The 22,047-nt window shown below is 38.3% G+C and overlaps 2 protein-coding genes across 6 annotated transcripts in view; one reads left to right on the forward strand and one right to left on the reverse strand.

The window, feature by feature from the left end:
* The window catches only part of AUTS2 (activator of transcription and developmental regulator AUTS2), a 1,115,275-nt gene that overhangs the window by 616,081 nt on the left and 477,147 nt on the right, over nt 1–22,047 (reverse strand). The window lies entirely within an intron of this gene.
* LOC113931975 (60S ribosomal protein L31-like) lies at nt 6,019–10,489 on the forward strand. Its single transcript, XM_035722000.1, has 2 exons — nt 6,019–6,058; nt 10,070–10,489. Exons 1-2 carry the CDS (start codon nt 6,019–6,021, stop codon nt 10,456–10,458), a joined length of 429 nt encoding a protein of 142 aa, XP_035577893.1. The 3' UTR covers nt 10,459–10,489.

The following is a 22,047-nucleotide window of genomic DNA, read 5'->3' on the forward strand; positions in this document are numbered from 1 at the left end:
TGCTAATGAACATGTAACAAAATCCCATCACCCTGGACCCAGTGAAGGTGGAGCAGTTCTGTATACCCCCTGCCAAGATTTGTGAGCCGGGCTATGCCACTCTTTTCAGCTTCAGTATGGAGAGCTCAAGATGCTAGATGCTCAGTAGGTGTCATTAATTCTTCAAACAAAATTCACAGAAGGATAAAGCAGATGGAGAAGACACCTATACCTGAAACTCAAAAGAGGAATAAATGTGAATTATGCACTACAATTCAGAAAAGCATCCAAAAGTAATCTCCTACCACCGTTTTGGTTTCTCAAAGCAGCATAAATCCTATCTCAGACTGCTGAGCTTTCCTGCAGGGATCTGGACTCCACACAAGGTTTTAAAAATATGTCAATAAGCACAGACTTTTCTTTTTTCAATGAAATTTTGTAACATTCCTAACATAAAAACAGCAAGTATTTAATCTTGTAAAAATGTTGGTTTTTTTCAAAATGAAACTTTCCCTATTTGTTGGAATCTTCCCCATACATTGGGTGGTATTTGTACTATTTTTACATTTTTTTTATTTGAATATAGTTGACACACAACGTTTTATTAGTTTCAGGTGTACTGCATAGCAATTCAACATTTCTATATGTTACTCTATGCTCCCCACAAAGGTAGGTACCATCTGTCACCACACAACACTATTATAACACCACTGACTATATTCCTTTGCTGGATCTTTTATTCCTGTGACTTATTCATTCTCAACAACTGGAAGTCTGTATCTTCCACTCCCCTTCTCTCATTTTGCCCATCCCCTCATCCCACTTTCCTCTGCCAAACGTTGGTTTGTTTTCTGTATTTAAAGGTCTGATTCTGCTTTTTGTTTATTCATTTGTTTTGTTATTTAGATTCCACATAAGTGAAATAATATGGTATTTGTCTTTCTTAGTCTGACTTATTTCCCTTAGCATAGTACCTTCTAGGTCCATCCATGTTGTCACAAATGACAAAACCTCATCCTTTTATCATTATATGGCTATATAATAATCCAGTGTGTGTGTGTGTGTGTGTGTGTGTGTGTGTGTGTGTGTGTATCACATCTTCTTTATCCATTCATCTATCAATAGACATGTGGGTTGCTTCCATATTTTGGCTACTGTAGATAATGTGTAATAAACATAAGGGTGCACATATCTTTTCAAATTACTGTTTTATTTCCTTTGGGTAAATACCCAGTAGGAGAATTACTGGATCATATGGAAATTCTATTTCTAACTTCAGGAAGAACCTTCATACTGTTCTCCACAGTGGCTGCAGTACGTCTGTACTAACATATTCCTTGGGTTTTAAAAGATATTTAAGACGAGAGGAACAGAACCAAACTAAAGAACTTAATGAAAAAGCTGACACCAAAATAAGCTGACAGGAAATAACTTCTATAAACAAAATTATAAAGTTCAGAAAAAAACATTTTAAGAAATTATTAATATATTGTACTTTTAAAGGTACAAAAACAAGTTGTGCCTAAAAGCTAAACATTAAATTCTGGAAACAAGGGCAGGACAAGAAATTTGTGCAAAATTTCTCTGGGATCACAGAATCAAAAACTATTTTCTTATTGTCTGCAGTAGCTACAGAAAGTGTTTTAAGATCTGATAACCATACACTTAACCAGTAGTAAAATTTAGATATTAAAAATAATGTCTTCTAATCACTGTCAAATATAAAAGGATTAAAATCATTATCAATATTCTCAACTGAGAATATTCAGAAAATGAGGGAAATAGCAGGAAAGCAAAAGCATACGACAGTATGTTGGTTGTAGTAATAACATATATAGATCAAGCCCTATTTTTTAAAAAAGTAAGGATGTCTAGTATCTGTTAGGTAAACTAAATAAATAAATATCCAATTATTTGTTAGTGAGAACTCCTAAGTTTAAAAAAAGGGGAAAAAAAGACAAAGGATTAGAAATAAATGGTTAGGTGAAGTCATAGGTCAAAGTTATAAAAAGTATCTGTAACTTTTACACTTCTGTACTTTATACTAAAGGATAAAGTTATAAACTTTCATGTGCCAATGTATAAAGTAAAGAAATATCTTAAGTAATCAAGAAAATGGAGATGGGGAGTGTTAGCATTCTACTAATCAGGGAGCAAGAACACAGTGTCATAGGAAAGGACACAAATATTAAAACACTCAGTCTGACATAGGTAGTACGTAGTGAATTTGGTAATTCCCAGAGACCAAGTCTTTGAGTGCACCCACAGGACATCAGTACCAGCTGCAGATGGACCAGACCACAAAGAACATCAAAATCAATTCCAAAATGTAGAAATCACATTAGCAGCCTCCTCTATGATAAAAATTAATTCGGCTCGGGTCATGGTGCCAGGATCCTGGGATCGAGCCCTGCATCCGGCTCCTTGCTCGGCGGGGAGCCTGCTTCTCCCTCTTCCACTCCCCCCCTGCCTGTGTTCAGTCTCTCGCTGTCTCTGTCAAATAAATAAATACAATCTTTAAAAAAAAAAATTATTGGCAATCTCACCTAGAGATTTTTTTAAATCTTTTTTTAAAACCTCTTTTAAAAAATTCTCTCCAGATGGGGCACCTGGGAGGCTCAGTTGGTTAAGCATCTGCCTTCGGCTCAGGTCACAATCCCAGGGTGCTGAGACTGAGCCCTGCATCCGGCTCCCTGCTCGGCAGGAAGCCTCCTTCTCCCTCTCCCACTACTCGCTCTGCTTGTGCGTGCTCACTCTCTCCCTCTCTCTGCCTGTCCAGTAAATAAAATCTTAAAAAAAATTCTCTCCACAATTACAGCTGAGTGAGACAAAATCACAAACACATCATTTTAAAAGAAAATAAAAACTATAAATATGTAAAAAAAAATTTACAGGATGCTGTAAATTCTGTGCTGGAGGTTAACTTTCTAAAAAGTGGAAAATAATAGAAACAAATAGCCTAGTTGCAGAGATCAAGAAGAAGACAAAAAAGCAATGGCAGGGAAAATTAGAGAAAGGAAATTCTAAAAATGAAAAGTACAGGGGCGCCTGGGTGGCTTAGTCGGTTAAGTGGCCGACTCTCAATTTTGGCTCAGGTTATGATCTCAGGGTCTTGGGACTAAGCTCTGCATCATGCTCCATGCTCACGTGGAATCTGCTTGAGGATTCTCTCCTTGTGTTACCCCCACCCCGTTTTGTGCACTGGCACTCTCTCTTGATAATATAAATAAATAAATTTCTCTCTCAAAATAAATTAAATCTTTTAAAAAACGAAAAGTATCTAATGAATTGAAAAAGTACTGGACACAATCAATAAACTAGAGTATAAATGGGAATGAAACCCACAGAATTAAAAGAGACATACTTCTTACAAATCTAAGAATAAAAAGAGAAAAAGAGCAAAACCTAATGTAGAAACATAATAATGTGATAATTTAATAATATGTAATAATATAAAAATGATTATAAAAATGTGAAAATAAACATTCCTAAATTACAGTACTAAACATTCTATGATGGTACTGTCAAAATCATAATCAAATAATGTAAATTAAAAATTTTTTAACAAAATTTGATTCAGAGCATTAAGAAAAATATGCAAAGCTAATCTGTGCCAAAATCCAATAATATAAATGAAACACAAAGGGAACTAAGGAATTATTTTTTAGTTAAAAGAGCTGCAAAAATCTGAATAAATACAACAAATTAAATTTAATAATAAAGGGTAGTTCACCAAGTTCTAACTGAATTTTTCACAAGAATGTAAGAGACCACCAATTTGCAAATGGACACAAGGGAAATTTTTGAGTTGATGGCAAAGTTCCAAAATTGGAGTACGGTGATGATCACAGAACTCTATAAATTTACTAAAACTCATTAAATTGTACAGTTAACAATAAGTGAATTTTAGGACATGTAACTTACATTTCAATACAGAGGTTTATTTTTCAAAAGTAAAAGATTCCATCATTACTCCAGAAACAGTTCCTCATTAAGGACTTACCTGTTAGGTCAGGGTCAGGGAAGAAAACTCCCTTTCTTAAAGTCAACTATGCTACACGAAAATCTAATCATGGGAGTCAATAGGAGGCAAGTTATCCTGAGGGACATCTTGGAATTCTGCCTACCACAGGGGGTTTACAAAGACAAGAAAAGCAGAAACTGCTTCTAACTCCATTTATTATAAAATCATTCCAATGTAGTAAAGTTTCACTAATGCAAAATAAAACATGGTTCTTGGACATGCCTGGACTTTGGAGTGTCATTTATCTCAATGTGTCAGTGATGTTCCCAAATAAATATTTAAGGTATGGCACAGATAATAACTTGAAGGCTGTGTTATTAGCTTGGAAAGGGAAACTATCGAATCACTTCCACTTGCCAATCACATACATTATTCAACACTTAAAGGGGTTCAGGGGACTTTGTAGCAGTAAAAATAAACCTGAAAGTTAATAAAGAGAGGAAAATAAGCCAAGATCAATCTAACTGCATAGTTTCAAACATAAACAAGAAGCAATTAAGACAATCAAGAGCAATCTGACCAACTTTGATATCCTTCCAATAGACACACTCAACCCAGACAGCAGAACTTAATAATGTTCTACAGCTTATCAAGAGAATCATAACTCTCTATGATTTAGCCAAGAGGCTGTTACGATACTGTTTCTTTATAACTTAATAATGGGAAGGGAAGAGAATGGAAGTGTAAATAGCAGGGTTTGATACATAACTCACATCTCTATCTACAACTTGGGTACTATTTCTAGGTTGAATTATGTTGACAAAAAGCATGATAACATACCTGACTTCATTTTCTACTGGAAAGGAAGTGTAAGCTATAGGGGGTGAGGAGGAAGGATGTACAAGAATGGAATTAAAGAGAAAAGCCTGAATGAACAAAAGATGTTTGGCATTCCTTGGGTATGACTGTGGACCAAAAGAAATCTATTTTCAAATTAGCTCAGAAATTCACATGCAGTACACGTGTGCAAGGCAACAATAATTTGATGAAGGAATGTTTGCTTTCGCAAGGTTTCTAGCCTTCTGATAATGAGATTTTGATTAATAAAAAGAAATTCTGAGACAATATTATTTGGTTGGTGAGAATGAATATACAAAAATAACAAATACACAGAATTTACTTTTTATATTTTTCTATAAGAAAACATGTTTTCAAACAACTTTTTAAATGGCTTGGCATTAAAATAACCATCACCCCCAGACACAGAATGCTTTATGTCGTTACGTCTTTTTTCCCATTCTACCATGAAAAAATAGGTCGAAGGAAAGAAATATGGAAGATGAGTCTGACATATCATATCATACCAGAAAGACCATGTCAAAGGGACTTGGGAGCCAAATTTGAGGCGCTTCCACTTATGAAAAATGGGACAATTTTATTACCAATACTATAATAACAGAATGAATTAAAACATATCAAACATGGTTATACATGTAGACAATTATATCGAAAGAAAACCAACCAACAAATAAATACCTTATTGGTTATCTTTGGAGGACCTTCTGAAAATGAAAAAAAAAAAAAAAAAAGGCAAGGAATCAAGCATCAATGGCTGCTGTAACATCATAAAAAGAAAACCAGATAATGCATGCCTCCTGATGTGAGAACATATCACTCAACTCCCCCCCCCCCAAATCAAACCTGAATCTGATTTACCACAGATTCTAACGCAAACTTACAAGAAATGTAAGGGATAGGGGCACATGTTAAACTATACATCAGGGGATATGAAATCAGCAAATTCCAGAAATCTCCCGATTCCCTCAATGAATCAATTGCAAAGTAAGCACAAAAGAGTAGGAATGAGATAAAACATAGGGCATTCTCAACCAACTGCAAGGCACTGAAGTTGTTTTAAACCTAATTTGCGCAAAGCATTAAAAATTATGAGGCAAACTCAGAAATATGTCTGTTGATGAGTAATGATTACATTAAGAAATTATTTCTGTTTCAATATAGTTACACTAAAAAGGGAAGGCCTTTTGTAGGTACAGACCAAAATATTTATGACCGAAATGATTGGACATTTGGGATTTACTTTTCAAAATAATGCAGGTGATAGGGAGAACAGTATCTGTTCATAGAGATGAAATGATGTCTTAATTGTTGAGGATGGATACATGTGCATTTATTACACTGTTATCTCTACTTTAGGATGCATTTTAAATTTGCCATAAAAGTAAGTTTTAAAAACAGTATCTCCAAATAAGGCATTTTTCTCCCCTAATTCATATACTTAGTGGCTATTCATTTTCATTGCTAGATTATGAATAATTATAATTCATAGGATATAAAATACTTTGGTGGCAAGCTATCAAAATTTTTAAGATAATGACTTTTTAGAGCAAACCTCTTTCCAACTTGCCACTGTTTTGATACCAGTACATTTCAAATCCAATTGAAAATTAAATTCTCACCAAGGTTGAGGGTCCTCCTCTACCCATGGGTATCTTAATGTCTAAGTAGTCACAGGCTGCCATAACAAAATTCCGTAGACTGACGACTTAATCAACAGACATTTTCTCAGTTGTAGAGGCTGGAAGTACAAGATCAAGGTCAGCATGGGCCGTTTCTGGTGAGAACTCATTCTCTTCCTAGACAGCCACCTTCTCTCTGTGTCCTCACATGGTGGGGAGAGGTAGAACTAGCAGCTCTCCAGTGACTCTTCTTTTTTTTAAAGATTTTATTTATTTATTTGACACACAGAGAGACAGCGAGAAAGGGAACACAAGCAGGGGGAGTGGGAAAGGCAGAAGCAGGCCCCTCACAGAGCAGGAAGCATGATGCGGGGCTCAATCCCAGGACCGAGATCATGACCTGAGCCGAAGGCAGTCGCTTAACCAACTGAGCCACCCAGGCGCCCCATCCAGTGACTCTTCTTATACATGAGTCAGGGTCCTGCCCTTTATGACTTCGCTTCACCTTAGTTACTTCCTCACTCCAAATACATGAGGGTTCAACATATGAATTGGGAGGAGGCATAATTCAGTCCATAGCACTTAGTAACCTGTATATCACTAAACTCATTGCCATTTAGTAAGTATTCCATACTAAGCTCCATTATTTCCATGAGAATAGAAATGAACTGCTTTAGCAAACACTATACTCAACTTTTTAAAAAAGCTACAGACATTTTGTAAGGCAGATGGGTTGCACAAATGCATGTTCTCGAATATTTGAGGTCCCTCTTACAAACTGAATTGCTGTCTATCCAAAATTCCGATGTTGGAACCCTAATTTCCATTATTTCAGAAAGTGACTGCATTTGCAGAGAAGGACTTTAAAAAGGTAATTAAGTTAAATGAGGCCATGAGGGTGGGCCCTAATCAAATCTGACCTGTGTTCTTTCAAGAAGAGGAGATGGAAGGCAGCGAAGTTCACCACTCTACCACCAACACAGAAGAGGAGATGGAGACCAGAGAGACAACAGGGAGGCACATGAAAAGAGAAAAGACCATGTGAAGCCACAGGGAGAAAGCAACCATCAGCAAGGCAAGGAGAGAGGCCTCAGGAAAACCTGCCAACACATTGACCTTGGACTTCTAGTCTCCAGAACTGTGAGAAAATTAAATTTCTGTTTTTGAAGTTACCCACTCTGTGGTTTTTGTTATGGCAGCCTAGTGAGCTAATATAATCCTTTTCTTTAGGGTACAAACATCCTGGCTGTTATTTTTCCCACCTTGGAAGAGAAGAAAATGAAACAAGACAAACAGAAGAACCCAGCTAGCTTTCCATTTCATTCATGCCCTTTACAAATTCTTGAAAACGTTTTATCCAGTATCGCCAATTCTCTTCCTCCAATTCTCTGTTTAACCCAGCCCAGTGAGGCTTTTGTCCTCACATGCCATGAAGTTACCGTCAAACTCAACAACAAGCTCTCAGAGGCCCTTGCAGAGCTCAGGGCAAGAGACCCAAAAAACTATACAACTAAATTGTGAAAAGTTGTAAATCATGCTAATACAGTGTTAAATAAAATATCTATCATCTGACCTTGTCAAATGAATGTTTGTAATGACACTGAAGGCCAGGTTTTAATTTAGAGTTCTGTATTCCTCGAGTTTTCTTGATGGAACGTGGCAGTGTAGAAAAGCTGGGCCCGGGCCTGGTGCCCTTCCGTTCCCATCTGTAGTTTGGTCCCTTGTCTCAAGTTCAAGAAGCCTCACCTGTACGTGTGGTTAACATCCCAGTCCCTCCTCCAGGCTCCATCCCACATGGCCCACTGGCCCCAACTCCCACTAGCTGCACCCCCCAGCTCAGGCTCAGGCATATGCACAGCTGTGGTGCAAGGTGCTCTCAGGAGGATGGACCCAGAAAAGAGATCCTCAAAGCCTGACTGAGGACATCTGGGCTGGGAGTTCTGGAGTCCCACATAACGAGTAACATGTGTAGAAGGAGTGAGGTGGGCTCCAAGTGGGCACATGTCCTTGGCCCTTTGAACTCTTCCACTCTGGGAAGGGGTACGACTTAAGGAGGGCCAGAGTAGGGCTCAAGCAAAAGCCTCTGTTGCTTGGCTTTGAAGGAGTCCGGTACTAGTCAACAATGACCTACGGATGCTAAACCTACTGGTCATTGTCACTGCCCATCTTACGGGCCTATCTATCTAAGGGTAACATCTGACACAACAGATCATTCCCACATCCTTGAAGCACTTTGCTTCACTCCTGCCTTTCCTCCTACCTCTCTGGCCACTCGTCATCAGCCTGGGTTCTCCACTTAGTCCCAACTCTTAATGTTAGGTTCTCCAGGGCTCGGTTTTGGACCTCTTCTTTTTGAGGCCTATACTGATTACCTTTAATGGTCTCATCCAATCTCAATGTTTTATATATGATCTATGTGCTAGTGATACCTAATTTATATCCTTAGCCTCAATCTCTTCCGAAAATCCCAGTCTTCTAAATCCAGGTACATCCTTCAATTCTACTTATACATTGAAAAGGCATCTCAAACTCAAAATGACTAAAGCCATATTCTCAATGTTTCCAGTTGTTACTGGTAGCAACTTTACCTTTCCAACTGCTTAGGACAAAATCTTTACTCCCTCTAGAGCTACCACTCTACTCAAAGCTACCTTCATCTCTTGGCTGGATTATGACCACTCCTTCCTATCTGATCTCCCGACTGTGCCCTTGCCTGCTACTTCTGTCCATCTCTCCCAAGAGCCAGAGTACTCCTGCTAAAAAGTAAGTCAATTCATAACCTATTCTCAAAATCTTCCAGAGTCTCTCCATCATCAGAATAAACACCAAGGTCATCACAATGGCCTACAAGGTAGCCCCCACTGTATCTGGTTCCCCCATTATTTCTCTGGCCTCATTCTCTACTACTTTCTGCCTTGCTCACTCTGACAGTTTTACTGGCCACTTGACTGTTCCTCAAACAACTCAGGCATGCTCCCGCCTCAGGGTCTTTGCTCTTGCTGCAACATCTCTCTGAAATGTTCAGCTCCCAGAAGGCACAAAGCTCACTGACATCTTTATGTAAACGTCACTTTCTCAGTGAGGACTTCCCTGATCATCCTGTTTACAACTGTGACCCTGCTTCTACTTAACACCTTCTCATGTAGTATATATTTCACTTATTTCATTCGTGCTTTATCTCCTCCAAACTCCTGCTACCTCAACCACATTGCAACCAGATAATAAGTTATCACAGGATTTTTATCTGTTTTGTTCACTGTTACAGGTACAGAGTCTAAAACAGTGCCTATAATTTAATAGACACTCAAAAGTATCTGTTTAGGGCGCCTGGGTGGCTCAGTCGTTAAGTGTCTGCCTTCGGCTCAGGTCATGATCCCAGAGTCCTGGGATCGAGGCCCACATCAAGCTCCCTGCTCCGCGGGAAGCCTGCTTCTCCCTCTCCCACTCCCCCTGCTTGTTGTTTCCTCTCTCTCTGTGTCTCTCTCTGTCAAATAAATAAATAAAATCTTTTTAAAAAAAAGTATGTTTAATTAATCACTATGCATAATCTTTGAAAGGTCTGCAGTATGTTAAGTCAGCCTTCAAAATCTCCCAGAGAATGGCTTTTGGGGCTATTAACAAAGAGTGCGGCTTTTTCCTTTCCAACCAGGGCCCGGCAGAGTGGCTCCCGCGGAGAAGGGTGGCGAGAAGAAGAAGGGCCGTTCTGCCATCAACGAGGTAGTGACCAGAGAATACACCATCAACATTCACAAGCGCATCCATGGAGGGGGTTTCAAGAAGCGTGCCCCTCAGGCACTCAAAGAGACCCGGAAATTTGCCATGAAGGAGATGGGAACTCCAGATGTGCGCATTGACACCTGGCTCAACAAAGCTGTCTGGGCCAAAGGAATAAGGAATGTTCCATACCGTATCCGTGTGCGGTTGTCCAGAAAACGTAATGAGGATGAAGATTCACCAAACAAGCTCTACACACTGGTTACCTATGTACCTGTCACCACTTTAAAAAATCTACAGACAGTTAATGTGGATGAGAACTAATCGCTGATTGTCAAATAAAGGTATAAAACTGGAAAAAAAGAAAAAGAGTGCGACTGGGTCATAGAAAGCTAGTCTTCTAGGATTAGCCGATAAGGAGAGCTGAGAAACAGTGACTACATGAAAAGTGGCATGTGCGTTAGCAAACCTGTGGGCTTTAGTAATATACAAAATCGGCCTTTAAAATCCTTATGCTCCAAAAAGTGATACTGCTGATTTTGTTCCTTGAAAAAGTGATCACATGTAATTTAAAATATTTTAGATAGTCAGGTATAGGATTATAAAATGAAAAGCAGCACATAATTACAGTTAGTTTAATAAATCTTCATCCTGGCATTTGAGACTTTTAAAAGTACTTGTTCAGTAAAAGGTCGAAAACCACTACACCAAGAGAAGTTAATAGCTCTCTTAGTATTATACATCCTTATTGATGAGATTGCCACTTTAAGTAATTTAGATAATATGAAGCATTTAAAAATCTTACTTATTTTACCTTCTAACAGTGCTTTATTTTAAAATAAAAAAATTATTTTCTTGTTTTTTAAAATCAATCCAGCAAAGGATTTTTCCAAAACATCCCACAGAAAGGCAGTAATGTTTAAACATGTACTACCAAACACTGATTTATTAAGAACAGCAATACTTACAAAAGAAACCCAATTTTAATAGAACCAAATATACTCTCCTGAGTAAATTTTTACGTGAAAAAGTACTTTCTAGGGAGATGCTACGTTTGTTCTTGTCGCACAGCATAGAAACGGTCTGTATGACCTCCAGTGCCAGTACATTCCACTTAACAAAGAGATGCATTCCTGGAAACAAAAACAGAAGCTGAATTAATTCTGAAGATACAGAAGGTCACTGCCACACTGTGCCAGTGAGGTCCCCACATTCTACACTGACCTGCATCACTTATTCCCACGATTTGCCTGGCCTGAGAAACCCGAGCTAGGGACTCGGGGTTACGACAAACTTCACTTCCACACAGCAAGTGATTTTCACTTGGTTCCAGAAGATTTAAAGTTATGAAGTCTCTCCCATTTTTAATCTGAGCAAAACAGACATAGCGAATGGAAGAATCCAATTTTAAATGAGGGGGGTGGTGGAGAAAGAACAGAGAGAGAACATACACAGAGAGCCATGAATTTCCGAACTATCAGAAATTCTTGGTCTAAACACAGGACATGTCTCCAAAATGTAAAAAAGATTCAAATGCATCAAAGTTTCTCATTCTTGGCATGATTTTAGCTGATTGGCATAAGTTAAAGGAGAAAGAATTTGACAATTTTTCCGAGCCAAACTGAGAAATGAGAAGACAAAGACTAGGCCACTTGGAGACAAATTAGAATCCCATGCAAAGATATACTAGTTCTCTCCACTGTCTGTCTACACATCTGACAGTTAACTAGAGATAAGATGACACTAGCTGAGATTTTCATTTTGAGGATAAGAACTTAAGGCCACCAACGTTCAGCTATCAATGCAAGGGCAAAGTCTAGCAAATGAAGGGTTTGCTCCTGGCTCTTAACAACTGTAGCGCTCACATATTTCTCAGTAGGCCCCAAAATATCTCATTAGCTCCGTGTAATCAAGAAAGGAAGGAACTAATATGTCTACTCTGTAGAATATGCAATCTTCCTATTATTTCTAAGAATCACAAAAAACTTCGGAAATTAAATTGTACTTCCCAATTTACATACGGAGAAACTGCAGAAAGCTGAGGAAGACTAAGTACTCTGAGCAAAGTCACCAAAGGCAGAGAACAGAACCAAGGCCGCATGACTCTACAGAGCTACGGCCCTTAGTAGTTAGGAAGAGCTAGTGGAATGCAGCAGGAAGAGCGTGTCCTTAGAATCTAAACATTTAGCCTTCCTTCATCTCTCCAAATTTAGAAATTCTGTTTTGATCTTTTTTTTTTTAAAGATTTTATTTATTTATTTGAGAGACAGAGAGCATGAGAGGGAGGAGAGTCGGAGGGAGAAGCAGACTCCCTGCTGAGCAGGGAGCCCGATGCAGGACTCGATCCCGGGACTCCAGGATCCTGACCTGAGCAGAAGGCAGTCGCTTAACCAACTGAGCCACCCAGGGGCCCGTTTTGATCTTGAAAGTAAAATAATCAGCACGTTAAGGGTCGTCATAGAGTTTAAATTAAATCGGCTCCACAATCATCCCAATCTCATCATGAAAATACAAGTCAACCCAAGCTACCAAAAAAAAAAAAAAAAAAAAAGGTAAGAAAGAATGTGAAAAAGAATATACACAAAATATGCACAGCAGGTAAGGAAAAAAAAAACAACAAACTACGGCTATTTGGGACACTGGTGTGTTTTAAAATTATTTTTCACTTCCACATTCCAAATTCCCTAAACTCCAAACAGATCAAAGTTTTACAGATTATCCCTGGAAAAAAAAAAATAAGACAAGAAACACAAATTAATAACTATTTAAGCATTCTGTTTCATCATGATAACAAACAGATGGTTTTAATATTCTGGAGGCTAATTCCTGAACAATTAAAAACACAGCAAGACATTAACATCTAATGAAACATTTTAACTACCAGTATATGCATCTGCCATTAATTCCCACACAGTAAGGTCTTGGATCCCCTCAATCTGTTCTTTATTAAGGAAAGTTTTTCCACTCCGAATTTAGTGAAGTAGAGAATTAACAACTGTTTTCAATCAGCAATCAGCAGGATATTTCGCCAATGTGTACTGAAACCATGTACACTATCAGACTTAAATTTATTCTTATGATCGCTTTGATGTACACACATTTGCAATTTAAGAACAGCTCCAATTTTCTAATTAGGTGTTTCCCCCCCGCCAAACCCATGCCACAGTAGTCCCTTTTATATACAACAGAAACTCTCACCGAGCTGTGTTGTTAGGGTTTAATAATGCCGCTAACTTTTGGTTCGAATTGCCAAAAATGTCCTAGCCTGCTATCTTCTACCATTCCACCAACATGTAAAGGCAACAATCACAAGAACAGGACAAACGGATGTATCATATTCTCAGATCTGGCAAGTTGAGACAGGATAACCAGTTACCATTGAGCTGTTTCCATTTTTATGGTAATAATAATGCTGTACAAATTTGTTTGCTCTTATACGAATTTTCCAATAACTGTACATAACTGATCTAATTTAATCCTCACATAAATTTTCTGAGGTCATATAAAAAGTAAATTGTAATGTATCCCCCTTACAGACAAAGAAACTAAAATTCAGGGATGAGTGACCCAACCAAAAACACCCAGAGAGGGGTGGTGAGCTGAGCTACACACACTATTCCTGGTCCCTGGCTGAATGCTCTGTTGATTGCCCTGAAGGCAAAGTCTACAATTTGCTACACTAAGCAGCAGGTTCTTTTCCCAACCATGAGTATTACTATTTTTAAGGCTAAGTAAGTGGAGGTCCAGGTTAACCCAAGGTAAAACAAATAAGAAGAGGTGGACCTAGGGGCACCTGGGTGGCTCAGACAGTTAAGTATCTGCCTTTGGCTCAGGTCATGATCCCAGGGTCCTGGGATCGAGCCCCACATCGGGCTCCCTGCTCAGCGGGAAGCCTCCTCCTCCCTCTTCCACTCCCCCTGCTTGTGTTCCCTCTTTCACTGTCTCTCTCTGTCAAAATAAATAAAATCTTCAAAAAAAAAACAAAAGAAGAGGTGGACCTAGGTAGGATGCACAGCTAGACCTTCTATCCAAGAGTCTGTTTTATTCCACAGTATTATGCTACCCTCCTGAGTATCATTATCATTCATAGGCAATGCAGGCACATTAGAACCAACTGCAGTGTGTCTGCTCCTCTAGGCAATAACAATCCTAACATTTTGTGATTTAATGACCAAATATTTTAGGGCAGGCAATTAGTAAATTAGCTATAATTATTCTGATATCTTTGTAATAGAAAAGATTAAGTAAATGCCATCACATATCTTGGTTATTTTTACAACCATGTCTCTCGATCCTGATTAACTAATACACAGTCTAATGTGGCTGAATCTGCACATATTAAATGTATTAACTTAGGAACTAAATTCTATAAAATGATGTCAAATTTCTTCACAGAATTACTAATAATTAAAGCACTCTTTAACATAGGGTTTTTGTTGTTGTTTGCTCATATTAGACCCAGACAAGCAAGTAAGTATACAATTCTACTTACTTTAGCTGTCTGAAGTAAGAAATCTGGATTAATCCAATGATAAGGTTAAAAAAGACCTCTAACCTACTAAAGTTATTTTTATCTCTTATTCAAAATCTATAGGTGCCAAGCAATTGTCTGATTTATAACTTCACTGTTAGTCTTAGCTCTAGGTATTTAGTAGAAGATTATCAAAGGGAAAAAGGTAGAAAAGTGTAGACTAGCTTATCAAAAAAGCTCTGCTAAATTTTGGTATTTATGTCTATAATATGTATACATGTACATGTATGCTACAGACTGAATGCTTGCATCCCTCTCAAATTCATGTATTGAAACTGAGGGTTCTAGAGGGGAGGGGGTGGGGGGATGCGTTAGCCTGGTGATGGGTATTAAAGAGGGCACGTTCTGCAGGGAGCACTGGGTGTTATATGCAAACAATGAATCATGGAACACTATCAAAAACTAATGATGTAATGTATGGTGATTAACATAATTAAAAAAAAAATTCATGTATTGAAACCTAATCCCAAATGTGATGATATTAGGAGGTGGGGTCTCTGGAAGTGATGAGGTCATGAGGGTGGAGCTTTCATAAGTGAGATTAGTGCCCTTATAAAGGAAACCCTGGAGGGCTCCCTCACCCTTCCACCATGTGAGAAACTGGGAAAGAAGGCCGTCTATCAACCAGGAAGTAGGCCCTGAACAAAGAACCTGCTGGAACCTTATCTTTGACTTTCCAGGGCTGTGAGAAATAAATCTATGTTGTTTACAAGCCCCTCCCCCCAATCTATGGCATTTTGCTACAGCAGCCTAAACAGACTAAGACAATTTACAATGTACATACACACACACATACATATACACAAACCTAGGGATGTTATCTAAACAAACAAAGAAACTATTAATACCAAAACTATCTTCATAGAGATGCCAGAGGGCTGGAAGCTACCTGTATAAAGAAATCACCAAAAATATTAAACACTGCAACGTAAAAAGATTATAGGGGGCACCTCCTTCATACTTCTTTGCTATTGCACAATAAATTAAAGCTTAATGATGTCTTTAAACCCAAGTGTTTGGGTAAATAAATACACAGAGCTATTTTTAAAAATACAAGATAAATGTGGGATTTTTCCTAGCCATCAGGATAAACATATTTTATTTATTTTTTTAAAGATTTTATTTATTTATTCATGAGACACAGAAAGAGAGAGAGGCAGAGAGAGAGAGGCAGAGGGAGAAGCAGGCTCCCAATGAGCAGGGAGCCCGATGCGGGACCCGATCCCAGGACTCTGGGATCCTGACCTGAGCCGAAGGCAGACGCTTAACCATCTGAGTCACCCAGGCGCCCAGGATAAACATATTTTAAATGTAGTATTTGCCCAATACTTACCCAGAGCAATAACATGGAGAATATTTTTTAAAAATAAGAGGGTATATTGCCACAACAATGATTAGTGGTGAGATGGGAAGGAAATTCAAGTTGGGAGAGAGGAAATATTTTTAGTGTAATGATGTTTTATTCCTACAGAAAAAAAAAAAAGTAATCCCTAAAGGCACATTAAAAAGTCATTATGGATACATATTCAGCACCTTTTCAGGAGAAAGATAGAGGGAAAGGTCTGCACCTTTTTTTTTTTTTTGGCAGTTCTTATGAAAATTCATAAGCCAGATGGCATTCAATAAATGTAAAGAGCTAAAGAATTTAGTTTTATAGAAAAACATCAATTAGCATAGGAAAATTAGCAATTAAGCAATCATTATACAACATATATCAATATTACTAACGAGTAAGCATATACACTAAATTTCTAACATGAACTCTGTTAGAAACAAATATTTTTTGAAGCAATGCTATTTCCCTGTGAAACATTTATATCAGTACTTCATTATGGTAGTCCCGGAAACCATGCCACATGACTGACCTCCTATAACAAAGTCCTTTCTGGATCTCCTCATAAACTGTAGTAGTTCCTCAGCAATTAATCTCTGAACCAATGTCATTTCCTATTCAAAAGTTTTTTAAAATTTATCAACTTTTTCTGTGCATGCAATTCAGCTTGGTCCTCTTGAACAAAAGAATTTTTGTTCGGCCATGATAGCTCTCTACTTCCACAGACTTTGTGGTCAGGTCTATGGGGTAATACAATGAGAAGACATCTATTTAAGCTCCACTCTTAAAGTTCCCTCCATAAGGAAGTAAAACCAAATCCAAAAATACCCTAAAGCGCAGAGATAATCTGTTCAAAGATGGTTATAACTGAGCATTTTTGCTGAGACTCTAAATGAAGACGAGAGGCTCCAAATGCAAAAGTCATTAACATTCAAAACAGTAAGAGGCTCATAAAGTTCAGTTAAGAGGTATAATAAGCATACAGTGGTGCTGTACAATGATATTCCTAAAATAATCAAGACAGTGACCAGGAGAAGAGTCACTACTGAAGCAAATTTTAACCTTAAGCAACCTCCTTGTTCGAAAGCCGATGCCTTCTAAAACCCTGAATACTGCTTAAAGTATATATTTATTTGCCATTTTTGTTGGTTTTCATCTAACCCCCAATCTGCTGTGACACTTTACTTGCTGACAATATGCTTCTCAAACATAGTTTCAGATGGAATCCAAATCAGAAATACAAATAAATCCAAGCCAGAGATATGTAAGTAACTGAAGGGTGAATTCTGCAGAACAAACATTTGTACCAATTATGTCTTTTTATCATTTCTGTTCTCAAAGCTAATAAAATGTACCTTTCCACTGCAGAGATTGGAAATATTACCAAAAGAAAATGTTTACAGAACCTGACTTTTCTAAAGAGATCATTGAAATTTAAATATACTTGTGAAATATCCATCCTTTTTCAAAATTTAGTATTAAATATGGTCTGTAATTGAGATAGAATATATTTTTCTGCCCTACAACTGCAAAAGGTCTTTCTGAAGCAAAACTTCTGATCTGTGTGGAAGAATTCCAGAATCCTTGCTCTCAGCAGGTAGGGAGAAGAGTGTTCAGTAGAAGGCAAGTCCCAGAGAGACTGACAAGGAGCCCCCGAATTACAGGGCCTCAAGCTAAAAAAGTCACTCTTGAGAAACCTGTTACTCCACAGTTAGATCTGGAAGAAATTCGACAAGTGGCAAACAGAAAAAAAGTGAAGGGGTATGTTTAGATCCAAGAGTTTTAACCTCAGTTGATTTTTCATCCAAAGCAGAGTCCAAGAAAATCTGCCTTTACCTCTGCACTATGGATTCCACAAAAAAAATATTGATTCTATAGTTCTGGAGTCCAATACACAAGAACATGTACCCATTTCCTTTCTTACCTCACGTCCCTTCTCCTAACTTCCAGGCTTGATAAAGCAAAGGAAAGAGGGGTTTTTTGTTTTGTTCTGTTTTTTAAAGAAATGCTGGTGAGGTTGCAGAAACACCCTAGGGCCTGGGCCTTTAGTGCATGGAGTAAATGGCTAAGAGCATGATGAGGCATGAGGAGTACAAATGTGTGAGAACCAGCAACCTATGGAATAAAAGAGAAACGCTTCTGGAATAGGAAACAGTGGTTTAAAACCTCTGGGTTCACGAGGTCAAAGAAAAATAAAAGACACAGTCTATAACACCAACTACTGGAGAATTGCAAAGTAATTCATCCCTCCGCTTGTTGTTTTTCCTTTGAGTGAGACAGAAACCCTAGTGAAACTCCAGGCTGTCAACCACTGGTACCCCACAGCTAGCCATGGCAACAGCTGCACAGCTCTGTTGTAATAAACTGGAACAATTTAATAGCTTTTATTGTTCTGCAGTGGTGTCTGAGCTTAGCCACTCTCCCCTCCTAGGACTCCAGGGCCCCGCAAGGGCAGCAATGAGAGAAGATCTCATTTACCTAAAAGCACTTATAAATTTTTAATTTGCTTTAACAAGTAAATTAACAAGTCCCTCATTCAGGCAAGTTTTATGGCTTCTTGCCACTTGGGGAAGGCCGTAAAAGTTTTATAGATAATCCAGAGCTACTGAGACTGCTCATAATAAATTGTCTGTTTCCTGTTATTTTTATCAAACCACTGGGCTTCTAATGACTTAAAGTCACAGTTCCCTTATATTCAGGCTTTTTATGAGGCCATATTTATAAACTCCAAAGAATACCTTAAATTATACTGGGCCCCTGCTAATCATTACAATTTTTTTTTTTTTTTTAATGGGAGCTTACCTTAGCTTACGCCCTGCTAATAAATGCTGCAACATGTTCTGGAGACAGCATGCTGATTCTACATATTATTTAAGATGCTGCCTTAGCCAGAGTTTCCATTAGCAGATACTTTAAGGTAGCTGCAACCTGATCTGTTCTGTATTGACTCACCAATAATAGTTCTGCCAAGTGGAGTGTGGTACTTTCTAGACCACTGCATTTTTTCTTAGAAGACAGCAGCCTGATGACTATACACAATACACATGGTGAGAGAAGCTGAGCCTCAAATGTGTAGACGAGAGCATGACCCTGTATTAACATTAAATTTAGCTCCTGGTTTCCAGCAAGCCATTCAGACCTGAATCGAAGACAGGGGAAGTAAGAAGGAAACGGAACAAGGGCCAATCTCATTCAAATTTTCCCCTCATTATCAAGTGCCTATTATCAGCCAGGAATGCGGCTGGCAATGTGCAGAATACAGAAAGGAGTAAATATCCAAATTGACTGTAAGATCTAACATATTAATTGCAGGGATATATTCAGCACTAGAAATCAATGACCGAGTAAGGAGAATGAAGTACACTCTCAAATTCCATCTCTGACAAGGTGGATTTAGTGAAGGTGCCGAGTGCCCAGTCGGCTTTGTGATGACCTTAGTATCTCACACATATGCATGCATACACACACAAACACGCCAAGTAAAGAGCAAAAGGCAGGTGCTCTTCCAATTTAGTCTATCTAGGGATAGAATCTTAGGGAAAAGTCATGATCTATATAAGGCCTTTAAAAAGAATGATTCAAAAGGCCAAGAGATCACATCACAGTTCACAGAGATACAACAAACCCTGCAGGATGTACACAGAGTCCTCGTTTCATTCATATTGATTTTTCCCCCCAGAAAATACAACTTCGCAGATTAGTATCAGCCAGTGTAATCTCACATGAAGGTTATGCGTCTAAATAATGACTGCTCTTGTGTGGCTTCATATTTCTGATTCTTATTTTAATTACAGCACTTTATTCAATGCTGCAGAGCATAAACCTTTTGGCCAAGGTATCAGAACCCAGTCACTGAGAACGCATTCATAATGATTCTTTTCAATTCCATTCCTCTCTGGGGGGAACAAAAACACAAGACAGCAAAGCTTAGTGTTGACACTGCCACAGACCATATCCCAAGGATGGTGTGTACATGTGGATACCAGCTCTTCTGCCCTTAGAAAAACTTAATTTCTACCCTAATTTCAAGGTTATATTCTAACCCTTCTGGAACACTCTGCTAGAGGAAAGACAGGATGATTTCCAGTTTCCACTTGAACTCAGAACTATTCTTCCTTCTGATTTTCTTGGGTTTAAGAGAATGGAAGATAGCTGACTACAATAAACGTTATCCCCCTAGAAAATCTGAAATAATAAACAGTAAAAATAATACAAAGTCATGTGAGTATAGTCCTTTATAGTATTTTCACTTTCATGATTTCATTCAATCTTCACAGTCCATGAAATACTACAACCATTCCCATTTTACAGATGTGAAACTTTGTTCAGAGAGGTTGACCAGTTGTCCCAGTTCACAATAGCTAGTTGAGAAGCAGGGCAGCTCTTGAACCCAGTGTTGTGGAGATACAGCAAAGGGGATGATGTAACAATACCTTTGGTAAATACATCACGGTTTATATATGTGTCTAACAGAATGTCATGCTAGAATGTTACCTAACTCTCCTTAGAACCATGTGCTAAATTAAATATCTAGAGCTATATAGATCAGGTAACTTTGCTCAATTCCACAACCAAACAGACCCAGTTTATTCCTTGTAAATTGTAAAGCACTGACTTCAACAGGAATTAGGTAAGGTGCTTTTTAAGAGCCTATCACAGAATTTAGAGCAGATGGAGGTACTTAATAAAATTTTATTGAATACGAAGCCAATATAAAAATTGTGGGTATACAGTTACATGATTATTTATTTTAATCTGTCTCTCCAGCAGCTTATAAAGTACAGTAGAACAGAGACTGTATGCCTTTTTTCCCCCACCACTGTATCCCTAGAGCCTTTTTTCCCCCACCACTGTATCCCTAGAGCCTAGCATAGTATCTGGCATACAGTAGGTACTTACTAATGTTCAATGAATTACACATATTCATGTGTTAAGTGAATGCACATATTCGTGAATGACAGAAATAAATTAATGTTCATTCATTACCACTCCCAAAAATATCTTCAGAATAAAAGGTATTACATGCTTTCATAATGAGCATTATGGAGCATTATCTCTGAAAATGAAGAAAAGCATTATTAGGGAAGTTCTAAGAAGCATCTCATGGTTTACGAGACTCGTGTATGTGTACGCACATGTCTACAGAGAAAGCCTTAACCACATAAATACCTACACACCCACACACACACACACACCCTTAATCTGTGATCTAATCCTGTCACGTTTACTGGTGATCGCCTTTCATTATCAAAATCATTAAAAAATATTTGCCCAGCCCTCTGCTTGTCTGCAGCGGGCAGCTTGCCAAATGTTTCCACAGAAGTAAATGAGATCATTCCTTGGTAGCACCCAAGTCCTTTAGAATTCAGGAGTTTTTCAGTTCACGTTTCAGGTTAATCTTTTCCTTTCTTTAAGAACAGAACATCCTCTTTGCAGATCTCCCTGAGGGCTTGGTATTTGCCAACATCAAACAGAACACACAAACCATTGCACCCACTTCCAAAAGCCTATTATACTGTCAACTGGCTTCCTAACTGCAACCAAGGGAGAAAACTTACAGACTCCTAAGCTTTTTTGGGGGAGAGGGGAGGGGAGCTGCTGGAAAGTATCCATAATTTCTCCAAGCTACCACTGCATTTTGTTTCACTAAAGAACTCCTAATAAGACGGGCACCATTCCAAGGAGGAAAAAAAGCAACTGGAACTCGCTAACTATAAATCTCACCCCCTTTTATTTCTTTCTCTCAAATTTTCAATTGTTGGCAGGCTCTGAGCATGGGGGATTGTCACGCATGGCTACCAATGAGTCTTTTCCATACTACTTAATGAATCCTAATAAAATGCAGATCCACAAGAAACCAGGTCCATAGCAGGGCAAAAACTGCAGCACTGCCTTCTGGTGCCGTATGAGTTGTTTTACTCTTCACGTTACGGTGCCTAGGAAGGGCTAGAGGAAAAGGGGGGAGGAAAACAGGCAGAGACAGGCTTTTAACTTTCAAATCAAACAAGTATGTTCTGCATGTTTCCTTTGCTTCTTTAGAATCCATCCA

This window comes from Zalophus californianus, chromosome 10, assembly GCF_009762305.2.
Source record: "Zalophus californianus isolate mZalCal1 chromosome 10, mZalCal1.pri.v2, whole genome shotgun sequence".
Taxonomy (NCBI): domain Eukaryota; kingdom Metazoa; phylum Chordata; class Mammalia; order Carnivora; family Otariidae; genus Zalophus; species Zalophus californianus.

Excerpts from the sequence above, each read along its gene's own strand:
- LOC113931975 (XM_035722000.1), top strand. The coding sequence starts at position 6,019 with ATGATTGGACATTTGGGATTTACTTTTCAAAATAATGCAG. Across the intron at positions 6,059-10,069 it reads TACTTTTCAAAATAATGCAG|GGCCCGGCAGAGTGGCTCCC; the intron begins GTGATAGGGAGA and ends CTTTCCAACCAG.